Here is a 23,324-nt window from a genome sequence, read left to right on the forward strand (position 1 = left end):
TTATCTAAAACAACAAAATATAAAAAAATTGTGGAACAAAGCAGACTTGAGGGTTTTTTTTTTTTAGGGATTTCTGTTATCATTTGTGTTATTTGATACACTGTAATGTACCTTATCTCTTCTGGTGAACTTTAGCCAGGCCTGACTGTTATCTTTAGTTATGTTATGTTTTTATGGAGCTAGCAGTAGGCAATGCTAAATAGAAGAACGTTTTCTTTACAGTGAAATAAAATACTTACTTCTTCTATAGTGGCTTGTTAGGAGGTTTGCGTTTTATTTTTTATTTTTATCATACTTACACAAAGCGTAGTAAAAAGCTTACGATAAAAATCATCGATATTTTTTAGTAGAGCATATTTGTCGGGAACTGTTTTGCCTTGAATGGAGGTAACAGTTTGGGAAGTTTTAATGAATGGCTAAGATTGCTTACAGCAGCTTTAAGAAAATGGGCTCTCAGTGTTATTTGGTTCAGTTATTTCAAACCCATACTGTATGTTGTTTTTTCGCCTCAGTTTGATGTGTTTGAGCAGATAAAGAAAAACTCAAATGAGGACCATATTGACTTTAAAGAGACACAAGAAGTGATTTTGACAAACAGTACAAAATAATATATAATACCAGATAGTAGTTTAGTAGAAAAAAGAAGAAAAGAAAGTCTAAAATCAGACAAAACGGTAAATGTCATTCATAATAATAATAATAATAAAAATGCCTCGAAATCTATAAGCCTAAGTGTGCAGATCTAAACAAACTAATAACTTTCGTTTTACCCGAAAGTTTATTATCGCGCCATTAAACCACGGGTTCAACTCGGATTGCACAATTCCGGTGGGTAACGTGATCTTAGTTCCTCACTTCTTGTAGTTTCGTTTCTGACAGTTTCGCACAAGGCACACAGGAGAACCGCATCATCAGTTTTTTTTCTGCTTTGTAAAATAAAACGAGGAGTTTCTGGAAACCCAGTAGCACTTTAACCCAAGAAACATCTGTAAAAATGAGACACGGATCTGCACGCTTGATAGTGGCTGTCTTCACGCTGGCGACAGGTACATAATGATCATTAATTAATACCTGAAGGAAATCACTCCTAATATCTCCGTCATGATTAAGTCTGTAAAATATCCAGTTTCTATATTTTTCCTCTGTTAAGCTTTTCCAAATGTACTTAAATAAGTAGGCTTAGATAAAAACAGATTTATGGGCACGTTTATGCGCTCTGGTGAAGGTGAAGGTGCGGCGTTAATGCGTCCAAACCTGCCTTCTACTTTATGGTCGAATAAACCTGAAAATCTGGATTGTTTCAGCATCAGAAAGCCTCCTCGGTCGTTTTTAATCTCATATCTAACATACGTTAGAGCATTAAACGGAATTAAATCTATTCAGAGTTACTTTTATCTTTAATTACTTTTTACTACAACTTCAAAACCGTGTTTGTTTCCTTCTTCCATATTAAGCATATTTCCATATTAACTTAAACGTTTCAATGCAAAAAGACGAGACATATAATTTTAAATAATCCATCCATCTATCTATTTATCATTATAAACATTAGTAAATGTAGTATTAGTGTTATGCACAGAAATCTCTGTCATGAAAGTTGGTCATGTGTTACATCCTCACGTGATAAAGTTTCGACATGAGAAGCTGGAGGCCTGCATGTTATTCGTCGATTTGTTATAGTCGACTGGTGTTAAAGATTTATACACATGGATAATATGAATGTAATACATAAACGACCAAATATTACCAAGAAACCTGTATATATCAGATACACTTCAATAACTAGGCGAATCGTGGCATGTGACTATTTTGGTGCCTCATAATGTGTTTGTGTATGTGTCACTAGTAAACGTAGAGATGTTTTAGTTGCATTTGTACTTTATATACACACAAAGATGGTAACTCGTTCTTTTCACTTTTCTCAGCTCTCACTTTAGCTGAGGAAGATGCTGGCTACCGTAAGCCACCTGCCAGCATGATACCTCCTGCTCCATTCATCCCCACTCCAGCTTCCACCACCATGACAACTGCCCATACCAATATAACTACTACTCCAACTTCCCACAATACAACCACCGCCGTAACAACCCCTGCAACAACTCCCCACCACAATACTACAACCACCACCGCAACAACCCCTGCAACAACTCCCCACCACAATACTACAACCGCCAATGTAACAACCCCTGCAACAACTTCCCACCACAATACTACAACCGCCAATGTAACAACCCCTGCAACAACTCCCCACCACAATACTACAACCGCCAATGTAACAACTGTTGCTCCAATAACTAATGCTACTATACCACCCACCCAAAAACCTGAACCAACGCCAACAACCAACATCACTGTGGGTAATTACACTGTGCAGGTTGGAAAACAGCTGTGCGTTATGCTCCAGGCGGCCATTCAGGTTCGCGTCAACAGCAGTAAACAACATGTAAGGAAATTTATATTGGTGAAAATCAAATGTGTCACTAATTGCCTTTTGTGATTTTTGTTACTCTCTTGAATATCAATGCTCCATCAATAATGAAGTGGCATAAATGTTGCCTCTGTATGTTTAAGGGATGTTTATTTATTTATTTGTTTGTTTGTTTGTTTGTTTGTTTGTTTGTTTTAAATTAACCTATTTTTTAATACATTTTGTAGATGGAAGGCACCTATATTGTTCCAGGAGATGCTCCCAGTAATGGCACGTGTGAACGCAATACTTCCAGTCTCAAGATTAACTTAAAAGAAGGGTACATCTCTATGAACTTCACCAAGGTATGTCAAATAGTAATTTGTCAAATAAATGATTAATCAAATAATTAATTCAAAAGTCAGAACTCAATTCACAGGTTGGCCACTATGTAAGGAATGTATCATGGTATAAAAAGGAAGTTAAACTAGAAGAGGAAGTAGGCTGACACAGTGCTATTTATTCATTTGCCTTAAGCAACCTAGTAACTGCTCAGAAACCAGCTGATGAACAAATATGGCAGGTGGCCTACACCATTGTGCTTTAGATACTACATCCTGATGAGAGTCTGGAGTTAAAGTAATAATGCATGTTATGATAATAGGATTGTGTATGTGTTTTCAGTAATATTGAGCAAAATATCTCTTGAGGTTTACTGTCATACTCATTAGATTGATATAAAATTTGCTGTTAAAGCATAGCCTTATAGTTTGCCTTATAGATGAGTGATGCCTTTTAGATGAACAAGGCAGAGTCACATGCAGTATGAAGTACTTTTCTGGTGTGAATCATCATCTGATTCACAAAACTCTGAGCTTATTGTGTGTGCAAACATATATTTCGTGGGCTCTTCATGACTGTTCTCACTTGCATATTCCTCCTTTTTTCTTTTCTTAAAGAATGAGTCCGCAAATGTGGTGTTTGTCAGTGCTGTGACTGTTAGCCTGGCCTATGCCTTCAAGTCTGGAGGTAGGTGGAACACCCTTTCCATTCTAACAATGAAAAGTGATTCTAACATGTAGCTGCTGATAAGCTTTGTACACTTTGCATGGTTACTTGTGGTTTTGAATTTTAAATCATAAATATTCTTCTAGCACACATTTTGGACAATGTACCTCAAAACAGTACTTTATTGTTCCCATATATATTTACCACAGTATTTCAGGCATTTGATCATATCTTTACATTTACAGCATTTGGCAGTCATCCTTATCCAGAGCGACATACAAAAGTGTTTTAAAGTCTCTATCAATAAATACATTAACACTAGTTCACTAGGTTACAGACTTAGGATGCCATTAACCTAAATCACTGGGCAGGTTTTATTATTATTATTATTATTATTATTATTATTATTATTATTATTATTATTATGTACACATAAAACAAACAGGGAAAATAAGAGCTAGTTTAAGTGTTTCAGGAAGAGGTAGGTCTTCACCCGTCATTTGAAGATAGCCAGTGACTGTTCTGACATCTAGCTGTAGTTCATTCCACCAGCTCGGTGCGAGAAAATAAGTCTCGCTGTTTATCTACATCTTACAAGGAGAGATGATGGAACCAGTTGATATGTGTTCCTTGTTGTAGTATGATTTGCTGACTACTCATGTTGTACCACCATGTTGTCTGGTAAAATGATGCCAAATAAAATACATCAGCTTGCTTTTTTCTAATACATGAACTTTGCTTCCAAGAAAGAGATAAGCAGAGTAAACAATTGGTGCACTAAATATAAGCCGATTTATTAGACCTGTCTCACTGAATTTCTTTGTCTTGTATGTCCGGTTAATGTGTAACTGAGTTTGTTGCATTTTTTTGACTTAATACTTATTTTCTAAAACTTATTTTTGGGTTCTTGGAAGAGTATCATTTTAAAACAATACATAATGACATTTAAACAATAAAGAAAAAAAGATGTGTGAATTAAACTTGTGTGACCTATATTTTTGTCATGTATCATAGTAAAAATGTTGCACGACACTCTAGGATAGTTTTGCATTTTAACTGTAATGTATGAGTGATTGAATAGAATTGTCTGAATAATAAGTGCTATGTTGTTTAACCAGTTTGCCTACACTTATTAAGGGCTTCAAGAGCTGTAGCTTCACAATGTCATGATTTCAGTAACACAACAACATGTATCTGTATTTGAAGTACACAGCACTATAAAACAGCTTGGATGCTTTGATGTTATTAATTTATAGTAGAAACAATTATGTGAAATTAAGTGTTTTTTGCATTGTTCAAAAAAAGTGTTTGTGTGCTGAAGTTTCTTTAACGTTAGGGAAAAATGACAAAAAACAAAGAATCTGCTACAGTACAGTATATATACAGTACTTAAATGTAGTGCACTCGTCATTTGACTGTATTGAGTTCATGTTTTCATTCAGAATTGTCACATTTGGAGAGGAAGATTGAACAGGTGCAACTCTTCAGCACAGCAATAAGTCACTCCTATTCCTGCAAGTCAGAGTCAGTCTTACTGGGTAATGACACCTATCTGGAATTCAGTCATGAGAGGATGCAGGCCTTCAACTTTACCAACAACCAGTTTGGTTCCAGTAAGTAGAGTTTTATTATCTTTGTCATCACCTTAAATGTATCCTGATTGAATTGGATAAACAGTTTAAGAAAGACTGTGTACAGAAGACCTTATAGAACGTTTATAAGACTCGAGTACAGCAGTGTGTGCTAAGTCTTCCAAAGATGCATTTGTGCTTTTCACCCTATTATATTCTTGAGTATTTGGATTAGGAAAGTCGATCATCTGCTTTAAACTACAAAATATATATTGCATTTCAACTTGTGAATATATTCCAGGCTTTATACTAATATATTATAACACATTCCCAGTATGTTCCACAAAATGCTTTGTTTCCTTTAATTATTTTTTTTTTATTTCCTTGCCTTCAACTAAAGTAGTTCATTGTAAGTATTATTTGTATTTTGGGTTCATTAACAGCTCATGTTGTGTTCCACTTTGTGCTTATAGTAATATAAAATTTTATGCTTATAAGTAACTCTAAGCTGTTTCACATTTCCAAATAAAATAAAGGTCCTTAGGAATCAGGATGTTTTGGAGAGAAACAACAGATGTGGAGATGATTGAGGACTTCCTTACACACTTCCTTTCACATTTCCTTACACACTCATCTATCTATACACATCCATGTCCACAGCACCACCCATATAAAACTGATTACATACTGTTTTGCACACAGTTTTTGCTCTTTGAACATGCTGTCTTGCACATTTCAGTCTATTGCTGTTTTGCACACCTCATTACAATACCTCATATAACTTCTGCTATTAAGTGATTATTCCAGTATTTTTTGCACATGTACCGTAGAATATACAGTATGCACTCTGGTCAGCGCTGCTTTTGTGTAATGTCTTGTAGTGTTTTATATTGTTTTTTTTGCACTGAATTTTGTCTTGCACTGTTTACACCAGGTTGCACAGATGCATTTTATGTGGCTAAAATTAACTTACTTAATTCCTTAGCTCTGTATTTGTTCTAAGTAGCACCATGGTCCTGGAGAAACGTTGTCTCATTTCACTGTGTACTGCGTCAGCTATATATGGTTGAAATACCAATAAAAGCTCCTTGACTTCTTGACTTTACTGTTCTTTTCTAACTCAAATAAGTTGTACCAGTTTAAAAGCTTTTTGTACTTTTTGGATTTCAATAACCAGGCGCCTCTTTGTCTGTTTCTGTAGTTGACCTGTGCAAAGCCGACCAGCCGAACTACCGAGTGGCCATTGGTGTAGGTATAGTGCTGCTCATCCTCATCCTCATCGTAGTCGTGGCTTATCTCATCAGCAGAAGAAAGAGAACAGATGGATATCAGACTCTCTGATGTGGAGAATCCATAAATCATGTGCAAGTTAAATCTAGCATGATACACAAATGATTTTATGAGGCAGACATTTGTTTTGAGTTTGTTTTGTTGAGGTTTGCTAGATTAAAAAAACAACTGCCATTTATTCCAAGTGTCAGATACTGCTCCTTTTGTAAGGTGCACGATAGAACAACTAAAGGTCTGATATCAGAAATTTACAACTTTAAAGTTCAAACTGTCTGTGCTTTCTTTGTCATGCTCTAATGTCTTAAATCAGATCTATGTCCAGACTTTAATCCAGTAGTTATGATTTAAATGTGTTCTGCCTGTGGAGTAATACAACTGATTTTAAGTTAAACCCTTCTCCTTAAATTCCTTCTTGTTTAATGGCTTACTCTGTGAGGATTTCGGATGCAAATTAATTTTTAAATAATCTCTTATCATTTAAAAATGAGAATGCTCAGGAATATAGATTCTATTTTGGCAGGTTTCTAAAATTTAAGGATTTAAGGGAAAACATTTTGTGTTTGTATTGTATATACACTGAAAATAATATTTGCTGTCTTGATCTTATTTTCAGAATAATGATAAGGGAGATAATATTGGACCAAAATTGACAGCACCTTATTTTTAAATCTTAAATATAGATAGATGATGATTTCTAGTTTTTTAAATTTTCTTTTTGTTTTATTTTTTATATGTTCAAAATTTGCTTGAATATTTTGTGCTTGTATCTTGTGCATGTAGAGCTGTTTTGTGAAACTGACCTCAGTGTTTGGCTATGTATCTGTGTTTTATCTGAAACTGCTGATCAAAATGTATAAATGGAATATTTGTGATCTCTGTGTGTATATAGCCTAAATATTGTCCTTAGACCGAACATGTTCTTTATTAAAATTATTTTCTAAGATAGTTTAGATTTTACAAAATAATTATTCCATAGAAAGCTATTAGAGTTTGATAATGAATTTCCACACAATTCTTCAACAACATACTACCTTTTTCAAATCTTCCATCATGACTGTTTCACAATTACAACTGCACTATTTTCTGTCAGTGATAGAATAATTTACACTTATTAACATTTATAGCATAAACCACCTGTGAAACTAAATATTGCCACTAACATAGGGGACCTTATATTATTCTTATGGGAGATGACTTTAACCAAAGACAAACACAACCCAAACACGTGACCGGCAGCCTTGTGTTTTGATTTTAAAACCTTAAAGTAAAATTACCCCTACTTTACAATTCCACAATTAATTTTGTTTCATGTATTCAAGTAGCAATTTATAGCAACATAATTGTGTCTGAACCCTGAACACATTTCACATCTCACATTTCACTCAAGATGTGTTCTTGGGTCAAACTTCTCCAAAATACTCCAAAATATTACAATCCAAAACAATATAATGAAACAATTCCAATTACAATAAATACTACTTCTTCTATAAAAATGTTGTGGAAGTTTTGGCCTTAAAAACATATTTAGATTTAAAATTTCCACCACACAAACTCAATACAATCTTCTCAATACAATTTTCTCTAGACAGCAATCTTTATACAACAGTCTTCAAGGTAACAGTCTTCTTCATACAACATTCATCGCTGTACAATATTTTCTTTATAAAAATTTTTCCTCTTCGTATTCTCTATAGCATTTTCCAGCAGTTTTCACTATACAACATTAATTTTCTAATAGCACTTCTACCTGGACACTGTGCTCCTGGCTTCTATTTTGTGTCACTGATATTATGTTTTACAGGACAAAGTGAGATCTGTACAAAAGACTGTTTTCCAAAGTACCCTCCACACAGGGAGTGAAACAGGAACAATAGCATTTCTGGAAGGTTTCTGGAAAAAACCCTTTCAAACTCAAAAGTACCTTGAAGCAGAACCAAAGCCTTAGGCATGTGTCGATAAAACAAAAACCTTCTTATCACTTTAAACGTACAATTATTGCTCATCATTTTAGACTAGACTGTTTCTTTGCAAAAATAAAAGATTCAAGTCTGTTTTTGACAGGTAATACATATTTATTTTGTGTGCCAGAGGTATAAATTGGAGAAATTATACCCAAACCTCAGTCAAATTTTTTTCAGTGGTACGTTTTTCATACTGCAGAACATAATAGCTGGTAGTGTTGCTATAACATTTCAGAATCTTCACCTTTCTACAGTAAGAAAAACAAATCCCTGATTTTCTTCTGGCATACACATTCACATATTACAGTTACTCTACAATAATTAATTATTTCATATAATTACATTTTCTCTTGCTCTCTGACTTCTGAAGGCCTGCTTGGTGATACAAGTTGTGGCCTGTGTTTTCAGTGTTCCGTTCTAATGGTAGAATAACCTTTGTGTCTCTACTGCTGTGATAACTACCACAGTTACACATCACACAAACCTGTGTGAAAGAATGCGGGTAAGTAAGCTTTTATAGCCCATGCCTTATAAATATACAACAGCATAACAGCAAAATTGCAATAATTATTGGACATTTTAATGTAGTTTAACCCATTCACAACAAACCTCTGTCTGCTTAAAAAAAGGTCAAACAACATTTGATGAAGGATATCAATTAGGAAACTAAGTGAAAACTTAAATCTTTAGTTACAACCAAGTAAATGCATATCATTATCTCATTACTTTTTTAAATAAATTTATGCTTGCAGATTATAGTTCATAGATGACTATAAGTAGAGTGTACCATAGCTGTACCATGTTTTAACCCTGTGTTTCATTCATAAGTCTTTATTTCAGATCATGAATAAGCAACAGGTTTTAATATAAGTCTAAGACTAGATTTTAAATCCTAGGACTAGAACATGGATTATTTTCATAACACTTAGACCACCTATATTCCTGTTCAGATTCTGTTTCGCTCTCTCATTGCAGAGGCCCGGGTAACTCTCAGTGTGGGCCCAAGGCCAGGTAAAGATGGAATGGATGCATCAGGAAGGGTATCTTGCGTAAAACACGTGCCAAATCAAATACGTGGACCATGTGATCCGCTGTGGTGACCCCAAACAGGGAGCAGCCAAGGGAAGAAAAAATTACCTCAGGCTTGATGCTGCACAGCACTGCACATATATCCACTTTATTAATCCATAATATTGCTGCCATCTTTCTTTTATATCCTTAATATTACATTTTTATATTTTCCCTTTTCTACATCTATTCAAAGAAATTCAATTTTATTTTTATGTCACACACAGTAAACTGTATGATTGTGAGTGTGTGAGAGACCAAGTAAATTTTGAACCCATTGAATAATTTTTAAACATTTATCAAATCATACACAAATACTTAATACTTAAGCAAATAAGTAATCTCAGAACATGTCTGCATTCTCCAAATAATAGAATTTGTCTTGTTTAGAATAGGGTATACATCAGTTAGTAATAAAGCAGACAACATTACATTAGTGGACGTCCCCCATTCCCACACCCAATGCTCAAGACGTGGTAATCTTACTCAAGCATATATTTAAGACCATACTTTATATCTGGTTTTGAAAATGGCAAAAAAAAAATTACCTATACCTTTTTAAGAGAAATTATACAAATTAAGTACTAATGAGGCTATTTTAACATATTCTATCATTCTAACTCAGGGTGCTCTGTGTATATTAGGCTGTATACATGTAACCATACGTAAATATTAGTACATTTAAGTACATTTGTAATGTATGTGTGTAAAAACAAAGCTGTAGTTAAATGGGTTGTGACTCTGCCATCACTGTGGACCCGAGGGTGTGCTCACCACAATAACAGGCTGAAAGAAGAAAATGCAGCAGAAGTAAAGTTATCACACTGATATTGAGCTGTAATGAAGTTTGCAGTAACAAGTTTTGCCATTCTGATTTCTTACCACATTGGTCCTTGGTGAGCAGCATTGAATTACTTTGCAGCAGAAGGCAGCCAAAGTGGCAGAGAGAGCAATCTGAGTCGCCTGCACAAGCATCCCTATTCCTGTGATATGCTCATAGATAGACTGAGAGGAAGCAGAATAAATTACAAATATGAATCTGAACAATGACTTTTTATATGTATATATATGAGATTGCATATAATGTATAATACTACCTAATCAAATGTAGTCTAACAGGAATCGAGTGTAAATGTCTAGTCTTGTGAATCGGATAGACTATGTTAAGACAGTCTAAAGTCAATTTATAATCTGATAAATATTGACATTTTTCAGTTCTTAACTAGATTCTGAAACAAATCAAAGTATCTGGTGTTCATGGACTTCATTTGTGCACAGAAATTATTTGTCCATAGAGATTAAACAAACATTATTTACGATTTAACAATTTTTACCAAAAAATGGAATTTGCAGCTGTTTTGGATGTGCACATGTTTAGCACTGAATTTCTTTGTCATAGCACACTCCACAGTGGTGGTTAATGCCTCATATGAAAGTCGACACACTTTGTAGGTTCGCATGGCTTTGTACAGTCCTATTTCTGGTTTTACCAACCATGGGCAATATATTCATAGAAACGATCTAAATAAAAAACATTTCCCAAAAATGTTTAAAGTAAATGATTAACTTAAACCCACTCTGAGATGCCCCAGTTGCTTGTGCATAAGGACCCAAAAACATCATCATATTCAACCACTAATATTCTTTGTAAGGTTATTCCAACCGAGCTAAATACTCACGCAAAACCAACAGTGTCCTGAGTAATTTTATATCAGACTTAAAATAATAGTGATAAAATTGATAAAATAATTCATTTGGTTATACTGTTCTACCAGCACCATGGAATACCAGTGAACTGGTAAAAGTGCTAAACAATTCATTATGATGGTAAAGTAAAAAAAAAAATTACTTTTGAAAGCATCACAACCGCATGGCAAGCCCATAAAAGATGTACTGTATTCGCTACTCATTGTTTCCAGATCAAACATGACTAGGATATAGCAGCTAATGTAGACGAGTAAACAAATTCATTCAGACTTTTGTAGAATCCTAAATCTACATAGTTGTGGAAACATTTTTTTCTATCATTTTTTTTTGGTCATCCTATTTCTCAAAAAAAAAAACAAACAAACTATAAATTATACCAGTACATCATTAAGCAATCTTAAAAAATAAAGCAACACATGCTTGTGATACATAATATACTGTATAAGTATAGACCTGGACAATAAAAGCTGTCTTACCCACAGTCTTTCACACATTGTGCCATTGTCCTCCCAACAAAAATGAATCCAGGAATTATCTGACATTAGCCCCCAAGTGAGGATAAAGCAGAACACTGAAAACACACATGCCACAATCTGCATTCCCAAGCAGGCCTTCAGCTGTCAGAGAGAGAGCAAGAGAAAAATTTATTATATAAAATAATTTTTTTTAAGTTATTGTAATATGTAAGCATGTATGCCTGCTGAATATGTGTGTTTTTTCTTACTGTAGGAAGGTGAAGATTCTGTGCTGCTATCGCCACACTACCAGCTATTATGCCCTGCATTTTAAAAAGCAAATGTATACCATCAAACATTGTATTTAGAATTAAAATGTCAAACGTGTAATGGCTTAATGCTTACAGGTGTAGAAAAGGTAGCGCTGATGATGGCTGGAGGGTAGAAATAATGAAAATTCCAATTCAAATATAAGGCACACAAGAAAAAGAGACTCAGCATAATCTGTGTTACCTGTGAAAAACAGAATCACAAAAATAGCTGTTTCAGAATGTGGCATGCAATATTTGTGGGTCTAAAGTGATGAAAACTTCCATAGTTTTATCCACACACCCCTAATGCTTTTGGTTCTGCTTCTAGGTACTTCTTGGCTTGACTGGGGTTTTTCTGAAACTTCACCTCCACTAGATTTCCTGTTTCACCCTCTGTGTTAAGGGCACTAGAGACAATTCCCACCATCTCACTTTCTTCTGTGAAAGATGACAGCAATGACAATAAGTAGAATTCAGCAGCAAAGTGTTCAGGGAGAAGTATTGTTAGAAGTATTGTTCGAGGTAATTTGTTCTAATTGTCCTAATTGCTCCTAGTTGTTAATAGGTTAGTGAATGTGTGTTTGTATGCTTCCCTACAGTGGAACGGTAACCAACCTGTAGTGAATTCTTTCCGAGTTGTCGACTCTAACCAGGAGGATCATGTGTTAAACACTAGATGACAAGATGCTTTAGACCTCCCATGCATTCTTCTCAACAGACACCTTTGTTACTGATGTATCATGCATTTTATGTTTAAATATTATTATTGACAGTTAAGTCACTGAGCTCCTACTTACATTTCCAGCATCTGGCAGATTTCCTTATCCAGAGAACTTACATTTGACCTAATGTTAATCACCTGAGTAGTTGAAGGATAAGGGCTTGCTCAGGGGCCCAGCAGTGGCCCCGCGATTTGAACTCACAACTTTCCAATCAGCAGTCAAAGCCTCAGCCACTAATCTACCCCATCCCACATGGAATGTTGTGAGTTCAAATCCCTCAAATGAGCAGTTATGTATATGATATATATCTTCTATCACTTTAGATAAGGGAATCTGCTATGAATCAAGGCAAAGCCCTTTCCTTGTTGTATTATTGAAGAACACGTATCATTTAAATTTGGGGATTTTGTAGATAAACAAACTTTTGCTCTCGATAGACAGACAAAAAGTGTTTTCTTTAACAGCTCAGATTCCCATTACTTAACAAATTAAAATATTAATGTAACTGTAACTCTCTGTCAAATCTTATACCCATAAAGCTACCCTAAACCTGTAAAATAATTTTCATCCAATTTACATCACATACAAACATATAAACTAACTGTAATATAATAACTTATAAAACTTATTTGAATAATTGGGTGTGGGGAATTGGGGACGTCTACTAATGTAATGAATGTAACTGCAAATCGAGAAATAGCCTCAGCAACTGCGACTGCGTTTACTTATTACAAAATGGCCTTTTTGCACAATCAGTGCGCGTCGCTTAACGGTCCAGATTCAACACACTGCGTTACACTTCAGCAGAAAAAACGTTCTACCTGAAAGTTTGAGAACTTACCCGCCATATTTGCTTATCCTGTATTAAATGAAGTCTACAGAGAAGACACTTGTAAATAGATTAATATTGTACAGACTGTTGTTTATCCTTATAGCGGATCTCTGCTTGCTAGTGGATTCGCTGTTAGTTCCGCCCCTAGCTGAAATTTGACCCCGAAAAACATCTGGAGTGAGAGCACAGCTGCATGGTTTTATATACTGCTCAGTTGCTATACATTCCGATGTAAATACAGTGAACTTTTGTAACTGGAAGGTTTTAATATCAAATCCTAGTCAGGGACTCAGGTTTGTGTTGTGTTGTGTTGTATTTGTGTTGTATTTGTGTTTTTGTTGTGTTTGTGTCATGTCGTGTCGTGTTTGTGTTGTGTTTGTGTGGAAAACAATAATAGTACAAGGAATGATCATAGAACAAAAGTCAAAATATTCACAAGTGCAATTCAAATTATTTAACCTCTTGAGCATTATGCCTATTTTATTGACTGTTTTTCAAACATGTACATGCTCTTTAAATGAATATATCTCAAAAACTACAAACTGTATTTGAATACTTATTTAACAGATGTATGGTAGATTTATAGGTATAATATTTGACAAACAGCTGTTTGGAATAAAATACAGCAAAATGTCTCCACATTGTTTTGAATATTTTACAATTTTGCAGCAATCTCACAAGTGTTACCTTTATTTTGCTTCCAGAATTATTCAAATACACTTTGTAGTTTTTTTTTTTAGATATCCTCATTTAAAGAGGATGTAATTTAACCTCTTTTAAGGTACCACTTGTGAGGTTGCTGCATAAGTGTTAAAATAGGTATATCTATTACCAGATCAGAGTAACAGAAGCTGGATCACAGAAATAAGTTTAAAAAAGTTCCATCTGACAAAAATTTTCAATTCACAGGGGATTAACCACATCTAAACCTTCATATCGAAGCCTACATACTCCAGAAATCAATTTTATAACTTATTACCATTCACTGTTTAAGGCCTGATTTATCTATTGTGTATCAGAGATATTATAGAGAGGTTTTTGTTGACGGATGTCCAGGTGGACATTCCCGTTTCCATTATGGCATCATGCTGCAATATCTGAGGTTTCTTAGTGTGTAATACTTCTGGAGTAATACTACATAATCCAAGTACTAGAATTAATTTCAGCAAACAGACTGCTGTTATGAATAGCAAATACAAACAACTTTGTAAAGAAAAAAGGCATAATTCAAATAAAGAACACTTTTAGTCTATGTGCAAGATTTAAATTATATAAAAATACAAAGTAGTTCATGAGTTTTAGTTTTTAAAAAAGGATGATAAACAAAGATACCTCGCCATCTGCTGGGAAAGACTCATTCAGATTTATATGCACAAGATACACGCATAATATTCTTAAAACTAAATTATTAAAACATTTGCACTTAAGGAAAAAAGAGAGTTTAAAATTGTAAAAACAATGTGGAGACATTTTGCTGTATATTATTCCTAACAGCTAAATCTACTCTAAATCTACTAAATCTACTAGTAATTTACATCACATACAGCCTTATATAGAGTCATTACTATGAAAATAGGTTTGATCAGGACAGCAAACATAAATTTTGAAATGTATATACAAACATCAATACCATCCATAGGTTTCATTAACATGACAAAAGTGACTTTGTATATTCCTGCAGATGCTCTATGCTCTAATTTATTTAAAATACCTTTTCTTAAAGTAATTAAACTAACTGTAATATAATAACTTATAAAACTTATTTGAATAGTTTACCGGATTATCATGTAACGTTACCACGTCTTGAGCATTGGGTGTGGGGAATGGGGGACATCCACTAATGTAATGTTGTCTGCTTTATTACTAACTGATGTATACCCTATTGTAAACAAGACAAATTCTATTATTTGGAGAATTCAGACATGTTCTGAGATTACTTATTTGGAAATTGGTTAAGTATTAAGCATTTGTGTATGATTTGATTAATGTTTAAAAATTATTCAATGGGTTCAAATTTTACTTGGTCTCTCACACACTCACAATCATACAGGGTACATTGTGCAGTTTACTGTGTGTGACATAAAAATAAAATTTACATAAACCTGAATTTGCTTGAATGAATGTAGAAAAATGGAAAATATAAAAATGTAATATTAAGGATATAAAAGAAAGATGGCAGCAATATTATGGACCAATAAAGTGGATATATGTGCAGTGCTGTGCAGCATCAGCCTGAGGTAATTTTTTCTTCCCTTGGATGCTCCCTGTTTGGGGTCGCCACAGCGGATCACATGGTCCACGTATTTGATTTGGCACGTGTTTTATGCAGGATACCCTTCCTGATGCATCCATTCCATCTTTACCTGGGCTCGGGCCCACACTGAGAGTTAACTCTTCAGCGGCTGGGTTATAACCCTGACCCTGAATCGCACCCGGAGCAAAATGAGAGAATGAGAGAGCGAAACAGAATCTGAACATTAATATAGGTGGTATTAAATATTATTACTGACAACTAAGTCACTGAGCTCCTACTTACATTTCCAGCATCTTAGCAGATTCCCTTATCCCGAGAACTTACATTTGATGTAATGTTAATCCGACCATGCAGCCCCTGGCAAGGATTTGATCTTAAAACCTTCCAGTTACAAAAGTTCACTGTATTTACATCGGAATGTATAGCAACTGAGCAGTGTATAAAACCATGCAGCTGTGCTCTCACGCTCTCACAATTCGTCTATTTACAAGTGTCTTCTCTGTGCACTTCATTTAATACATGATAAGCAAATATGGTGAGTAAGTTCTCAAATTTCTTCTAAAGTGTAACGCAGTGTGTTGAATCCTGACCGTTAAGCGACACACACTGATTGTGTAAAAAGGCCATTTTGTCATAAGTTACCCAATCACAGTTGCTGAAGCTATTTCCCGATTTGCAGTTACATTAACATTTTAATTTGTTAAGTAATGGGGATCTGATCTTTTTAAAGAAAACACTTTTTGTCTGTCTGTTCGGGAGCAAAAGTTTGTTTATCTACAAAATCCCCAAATTTAAATGATACGTGCTCTTCAATGATTAAACAAGAAAAGGGCTTTGCCTTGATTCATAGCAGATTCCCTTATCTAAAGTGATAGAAGATATATATCATATACATATAGAAATTATAAGAACTAGTTTTATAGAAACTGTGTCTGTTCCCCGAGCAGTGAGATCCAAAAGTAAATACACGAGAAGTCCTCGAAATAATCTTACTGTAATTAGACCAGAAAAATGCCAAAGAAACAAACAAAAACAGTTCTTAAAGTTTGGACTTCTGAACATTAGATCTCTTGCACCCAAAGCACTTATTGTAAATGAAATGATCTTAGATAATAGCCTTACTGCACTTTGCCTCACCGAAACGTGGATTAAACCAAATGAATACATCAGTCTAAATGAGTCTACACCATCAGGATATATCTATAAGCACGAGCCTCGTCTGACTGGTCGTGGAGGTGGTGTCGCCACTATCCTTAGTGATTACCTCACTGTTACCCAGAGAACACAGCATAGATTTAGTTCTTTTGAAGTGCTCGTCCTTAATGTTACACTATCGCACGTGCACACTAAGAAATCCCTGATGTCTCTTGCTCTAGTGACCGTGTACAGACCCCCAGGGCCCTACACAGTTTTTCTTAGAGAATTCACAGATTTTCTCTCAGACCTATTAGTTAACTTTGACAAAGCATTAATTGTAGGAGACTTTAACATTCATGTTGACGACACAAACGACGCTTTAGGACTCACATTTATGGACTTACTAAACTCACTTGGGCTCAAACAAAACATCACTAGTGCAACTCATCGACGTAACCACACACTAGATTTAATAATATCACACAGAATAGAAGTCACTGATATAGATATCATACCCCAAAGTGATGACATCACAGACCATTACCTTATAATGTACACACTACCTGTAGATCAGACTAACTGTGTCTCACCACGTTATCGACTCGGTAGAACCATTATTTCGACCACCAAAGACAGATTCACAAATAACCTGCCTGATCTGTCTGGACTTCTTAATGTACCCTCAAACTCAAACGACCTAGATGCAATGACTAACAGCATAGACGCTATACTCACTAGCACATTAGACACTGTTGCCCCAGTCAGATTACAGAAGGTTAGAGATAAAACACTTGCACCATGGTATAACAGTCACACTCACACCCTCAAGAGAGAAACCCGTAACCTCGAACGGAAATGGAGAAAAACTAAATTAGAGGTGTTTAGAATTGCGTATAAGGACAGTATGTCCAGCTATAGACAGGCTCTAAAAGCTGCTAGGGCTGAGCACCTGAGCAAACTCATAGAAAATAACCAGAACAATCCCAGGTTTTTATTTAGCACAGTGGCTAGTTTAACAAAAAATCAGAAATCTGAACACACTATTCCATCACATTTCAGTAGTGAGGACTTTATGAGATTCTTCACTGATAAAATCGAAAGTATCAGGAATAAAATAGGTGACGCCCAACATATGAGAGCAACCAGTGACACAATCTCACCTAAGGCTTTACACAGCTTTACAAGTACAGGACAGGAAGAGTTAGATAAACTTATTACTACAGCTAAATCAACAACATGTTCACTAGACCCCATCCCAACTAAACTACTGAAAGAAGTGTTACATAAAACTGGTGAGCCTCTTCTTAATATCATTAACTCCTCGTTATCTTTAGGTTACGTCCCGAAGTCTTTTAAGTTGGCAGTTATTAGGCCACTCATCAAAAAACCTAACTTAGACCCTAATGAACTATCAAATTACAGACCTATCTCACACCTCCCGTTTATGTCTAAAATACTTGAAAAGGTTGTGTCTGTTCAACTGAGCTCCTTCTTACAGGAGAGCAACATCCTTGAAGAGTTTCAGTCAGGTTTCAGGCCCCATCATAGCACAGAAACTGCACTTGTTAAAGTTACAAACGACTTGTTCTTAGCTTCGGACCAAGACTGTATGTCACTATTAGTTCTACTTGACCTTAGTGCTGCATTCGACACTATAGATCACAACATTCTTCTAGATCACTTACAATATTACACAGGTATTCATGGTCAGGCTTTAAGCTGGTTTAGATCCTACCTGTCTGACCGATACCATTTTGTAGAATTAAATGGTGAATCCTCCAGTTTACTACCAGTTAATTATGGGGTCCCTCAAGGATCAGTTCTAGGACCTCTGCTTTTCTCTATATACATGCTTCCATTAGGGAACATTATTAGAAGACATGGGATTAGTTTCCATTGTTATGCTGATGACACACAGTTATATATCTCATCAAAACCAGATGAAATAGCCACAGTGTCCAAATTAACTCAGTGCCTTAGAGAGATAAAAGACTGGATGAGCTGCAACTTTCTATTGTTAAACTCCGATAAGACTGAAATACTACTCATAGGTCCAAAAACAAGTGCACATAAACTCTCACAACTTAACTCCCATTTAGAGGGATGTACTATTACAAGTAGCTCGACAGTGAAAGACCTCGGTGTTATATTAGACAGTAACTTGTCTTTTAAAAATCATATCGCCCATACTACCAAAACAGCCTTCTTCCACCTTAGAAACATTGCCAAGCTGAGAAACATCCTGTCTGTATCTGATGCTGAGAAGCTAGTTCATGCGTTCATGACCTCTAGACTGGACTATTGTAATGCATTACTAGGTGGTTGTCCTGCATCTTTAATAAATAGGTTACAGTTAGTCCAAAATGCAGCTGCCAGAGTTCTCACTAGGACAAGAAAGTATGACCATATAACCCCAATTTTATCATCTCTTCACTGGCTACCTGTTAGGTATAGAATTGACTACAAACTGCTGCTACTTACGTACAAGGCTCTTAATGGTTTAGCACCCATGTATCTAACTAGTCTTCTAACACGTTACAATCCTTCACGCTCTCTGAGATCACAAAACTCAGGACTTCTGGTAGTTCCCAGAATATCTAAGTCTACTAAAGGTGGTAGAGCATTTTCTTATTTAGCTCCCAAACTCTGGAATAGTCTTCCTGATAGTGTTCGGGGCGCAGACACACTTTCCCAGTTTAAATGTAGATTAAAAACTCATCTCTTCAGTCAGGCGTACACATAATACATCCCATAATATCATGCACCAGTACATCAGACCAGCGCATTTTTATGAACGGCAGATATGTTAATCCCTTTCCACTGCTTTTCTCTTTGTACCCATCCCGAGGCATCCAGACACTGTACCAGCTCCCATCGTCTTCTGTGGGACGAAGCCTTTGGACATCCACTGAGCCGAGGCCGACTCTAAGAATCCTGAGACATCTCCAGTTAGACTCTGTGGTACTCAGAAGATCAGAAGTCCTTAAACCTCACACCAATACAACATTTGTTTGACTGTATATTACAATCACACCCCCAGTGTCACCCATATGAGGATGGGTTCCCCCTTGAGTCCGGTTCCTCTCAAGGTTTCTTCCTTTACCAATTTAAGGGAGTTTTTCCTTGCCACTGCTGCCTGAGTCACCTCAGACTTGCTCATAGGGGAATAAATACATACACACTGTGAACTATATACATCTAATAATAATCTAGAATTTTTATTCTGTTAATTCTTATTTCTTTTATTATTCGTTATTTTCTTTATCATTAATTATGTTTACCTTCTGCTCTATGTTTATGTTCTGTAAAGCTGCTTTGAGACAATGTCTATTGTAAAAAGCGCTATACAAATAAACTTGAATTGAATTGAATTGAATATACATAACTGCTCATTTGAGGGATTTGAACTCACAACATTCCATGAGGGATGGAGTAGATTAGTGGCTGAGGCTTTGACTGCTGATTGGAAAGTTGTGAGTTCAAATCGCGGGGCCACTGCTGGGCCCCTGAGCAAGCCCTTAAACATCAACTACTCAGGTGATTAACATTAGGTCAAATGTAAGTTCTCTGGATAAGGGAATCTGCCAGATGCTGGAAATGTAAGTAGGAGCTCAGTGACTTAACTGTCAATAATAATATTTAAACATAAAATGCATGATACATCAGTAACAAAGGTGTCTGTTGAGAAGAATGCATGGGAGGTCTAAAGCATCTTGTCATCTAGTGTTTAACACATGATCCTCCTGGTTAGAGTCGACAACTCGGAAAGAATTCACTACAGGTTGGATACCGTTCCACTGTAGGGAAGCATACAAACACACATTCACTAACCTATTAACAACTAGGAGCAATTAGGATAGACAAGTATGTATGTTTTGGGGTATTGTGAGGAAGCCAGAGGAAACCCACACAAACACTGGGCAAACTTCTGGAACATCATTCAGTTACCCCAGCTCAAAATTAAAGGTGAGCCCTGAAGCTGTGAGGCAGCAACACTACCCACTACCTACAAACCTATTGAAGGTATTGATGTTTGTACATACATTTCACATGATGTTTGCTGTCTTGATCAAATCTGTTTTCATAGTAGTGACTCAATGTAAATCTGTAAGTTTGATGATAAGTGAAAATGACTTTAGAGATTTATGGTACACTATACAGATTAAGTGAGGAAGTATTAGGAAAAAAAACCTGACAGTACCGTGTTTTACAAATAATACAGCGGATGGTGGTCTCTAATTCTTTTTATTATGTGCTAATTTATAGTCTAATTTGTTTTGAAGCAATTGTGCATGAATCTTGTGCTTGTAAAGCATATATAGCGTGCTTGTAAAGCATATACATATATTTTTTTCTCTGTCTTTGTATATTTTTTTCTTATAATAAAATTTTTCATTTTCTAATTAAAAATTCCTTTAAAATCATGATCCATAAAGTCTTTTTAAATAACAAATCTTTTAAATAGACCAAACTTGTTCTTTATTTGAATAAGGTCTGCATTTCAAGTGTATTATATTCATAAGACAACAGGCTATTTGTTGAATTAACAACAACAAAACAGCATGAAAAAATAAATTATGTGTCCTTTTAAAAATGTACTTAAAAACATAATACTGTTGAGCAGATCAAATCCTGACTCAAATCCATCCCTGGAATTCGATTTAATAAAAGATTAAATTAAAAATAAAAATCACTTCTAACGCACCTTATTTAGTTCTCTGTATTTATGTAGCGCTGTATAGCTTGGGCTGGTTTCTAGACAATACAGCTGTGAAGCTCACCGCTGTACTCTCACTCCAGGTGTTTTTACTGCGGTTATTCCATCTGCTCTTTCTGAAAGCACGGTTAAACTCGCCGCACATGTATTATATATATATATATATACACACACACACTCATCCACATTTTATTTACATTTTAATACGTATATAAAATGTATATTTTATATATATATACACTAATTCTCTTCCCCAGGTGTCTTGTCTTAGTCTGTGATTGCCTCTGTCTTGTGATTGGTTGTTGTTCCCTATACACTGTTTGTTCATTCCCCTGTTGTGAGTCGTTGTTGGTGTTTAGCGTATCGTCCTGTCCTGTCCCGTCCCATCCTGTCCCGTCCTGTCCATTCATTAAATTGGTAAGCTGCATTTGGATCCTCAATTGCCTTTGTCGCACCATGTCACATCGTGACATGTACAAACTTCTTGTTGATGAGGGATGTCAGAGTTTTTGGAATCTCATGTATTTTGGTAAACCTGTTCTGCTGGGATCTTATATCCCTTGACAGGAATGAATGTCATTCCCAAGAAGAACTGATGCTATACTGATCAAAAAAGAGGTCCGATACCATACTGTATGTAAGACTGCAAGAGAATAGATAATGATCAGATGCATATCTTAAATTTATTGTTTCCACACAGTTCATTGTTGGGCATATCAAAGGAATAGAGATACTTGTGCAGGTGACTCAGATTGCTCTCTCTGTCACCTTGGCTGCCTTCTGCTGCAAAGTAATTCAGTGCTGCTCAACCAAGGAAAAATGTGGTAAGAACTCATGGCAAAACCTGTTAGTACAAACTTCATTAGAGCTCAATATCAGTGTGTTAACTTTACTTCTGCTGCATTTTCTTCTTTCAGCCTGTTATTATGGTGAACACCCTCGGGTCCACAGTGATGGCAGAGTCACAACCCATTTAACCGCAGCTTTGTTTTTACACACATACATTACAAATGTACTTACATTTACTAATACTAACATATGGTTACATGTATACAGTCTAAAAGCAACATCCTTAGCTATAGTATGTTGAATGTGGAAAAGGGTTTAAAATACATTAAAATGCAATGCAATACTGTGATGCTAATTATGTATTCCTAGAGGTTTTAGCAGATTATTGGTTTATTTAACACAAAGTCACGTTCTGTTATAGTGCTTGTATGTAGTAAGTAGTTAAGGCACTGGGATGTAGATTGGAGGATTGCGGATGAAACTCTTAACCCTGAGCAAAGCCCTTAACCATCTCTGCTTCAGGGGAGCTGTATCATGGCTGACCCTTTGCTCTGACCCCAACCTCCAAAGTCGGGATATGCAAAGAAAGAATTTTACTGTAATGTCAGGAATATATGACAAAATAAAGGCTTCTATTTTATCTATCTAGGTATTTGCAAACTCATAACAATTAGTTAAATAAGACCTGAGTGGAGAGGGCAAACCAGGAGAGGGCTTTTCCCTCTAATTACATGGCAATGACTATTTACTATTTTAGATTATGAAAAATATTTCCCTATTAATTATTTAGTCTTCAGTATAAAGATTTTCTAAGATGCCGATATGATATCATGTGTCTGTAAAACCAATATATGGATTTTACAATACAGAAAAGCATGACAAAGAATGTGACAAAACTAATGTCTGAGCCACATTGATGCATTCTGACATGCATTCTGTCATGTCATGTGTAATTACTTAACACTTTACAAAATTTCACTTAATTTCTTGAGATTGCTCTTCAAGTATAAATGTACAACTGCAAAGATTTTCTAATTACAGTTAAAACACTCTTACACAATCAGCAATAGTGTGAAATGCCTGGGACTGAATTAA

General features: G+C 35.5%; 2 protein-coding genes and 1 long non-coding RNA gene across 4 annotated transcripts; 2 read left to right on the top strand and 1 right to left on the bottom strand.

The window, feature by feature from the left end:
* The first annotated feature begins 856 nt into the window (after positions 1–856).
* On the top strand, positions 857–7,148 carry cd68 (CD68 molecule). The gene is made up of 6 exons (XM_027169456.2): positions 857–1,046; positions 1,926–2,443; positions 2,656–2,772; positions 3,367–3,436; positions 4,858–5,028; positions 6,188–7,148. The coding sequence occupies exons 1-6, from the start codon at positions 995–997 to the stop codon at positions 6,325–6,327; spliced, it is 1,068 nt and encodes a 355-aa protein (XP_027025257.2). The 5' UTR covers positions 857–994; the 3' UTR covers positions 6,328–7,148.
* A 2,250-nt stretch (positions 7,149–9,398) lies between these two features.
* si:ch211-212k18.8 (uncharacterized protein LOC100001422 homolog) lies at positions 9,399–13,500 on the bottom strand. Of its 2 annotated transcripts, none has more exons than XM_027169534.2 (7): positions 13,342–13,500; positions 12,080–12,216; positions 11,873–11,980; positions 11,737–11,790; positions 11,489–11,629; positions 10,188–10,310; positions 9,399–10,091 (listed from the first exon to the last, which is right to left on the bottom strand). In XM_027169534.2, exons 1-7 carry the CDS (start codon positions 13,346–13,348, stop codon positions 10,053–10,055), a joined length of 609 nt encoding a protein of 202 aa, XP_027025335.1. In that variant the 5' UTR covers positions 13,349–13,500; the 3' UTR covers positions 9,399–10,052. The 2 variants fall into 2 exon arrangements, with proteins under 2 accessions (XP_027025335.1, XP_047671544.1); XM_047815588.1 differs by lacking the exon at positions 13,342–13,500 and adding an exon at positions 12,394–12,490.
* Positions 13,501–20,104: 6,604 nt separating this feature from the next.
* Positions 20,105–20,504, top strand: LOC125146096. The gene is made up of 2 exons (XR_007144610.1): positions 20,105–20,322; positions 20,413–20,504. It is a non-coding gene; the product is annotated as an uncharacterized LOC125146096 (long non-coding RNA).
* The last annotated feature ends 2,820 nt before the right edge of the window (positions 20,505–23,324 follow it).

The sequence above is a fragment of the Tachysurus fulvidraco genome, chromosome 1 (genome assembly GCF_022655615.1).
Source record: "Tachysurus fulvidraco isolate hzauxx_2018 chromosome 1, HZAU_PFXX_2.0, whole genome shotgun sequence".
In the NCBI taxonomy this organism is placed as follows: domain Eukaryota; kingdom Metazoa; phylum Chordata; class Actinopteri; order Siluriformes; family Bagridae; genus Tachysurus; species Tachysurus fulvidraco.

Excerpts from the sequence above, each read along its gene's own strand:
- cd68 (XM_027169456.2), top strand. The coding sequence starts at position 995 with ATGAGACACGGATCTGCACGCTTGATAGTGGCTGTCTTCACGCTGGCG. Across the intron at positions 2,773-3,366 it reads TCTCTATGAACTTCACCAAG|AATGAGTCCGCAAATGTGGT; the intron begins GTATGTCAAATA and ends CTTTTCTTAAAG. Across the intron at positions 3,437-4,857 it reads CTATGCCTTCAAGTCTGGAG|AATTGTCACATTTGGAGAGG; the intron begins GTAGGTGGAACA and ends GTTTTCATTCAG.
- si:ch211-212k18.8 (XM_027169534.2), bottom strand. Across the intron at positions 10,311-11,488 it reads CAATGTGTGAAAGACTGTGG|TCTATCTATGAGCATATCAC; the intron begins GTAAGACAGCTT and ends GCTTCCTCTCAG. Across the intron at positions 10,092-10,187 it reads GCTCACCAAGGACCAATGTG|CCTGTTATTGTGGTGAGCAC; the intron begins GTAAGAAATCAG and ends TTCTTCTTTCAG.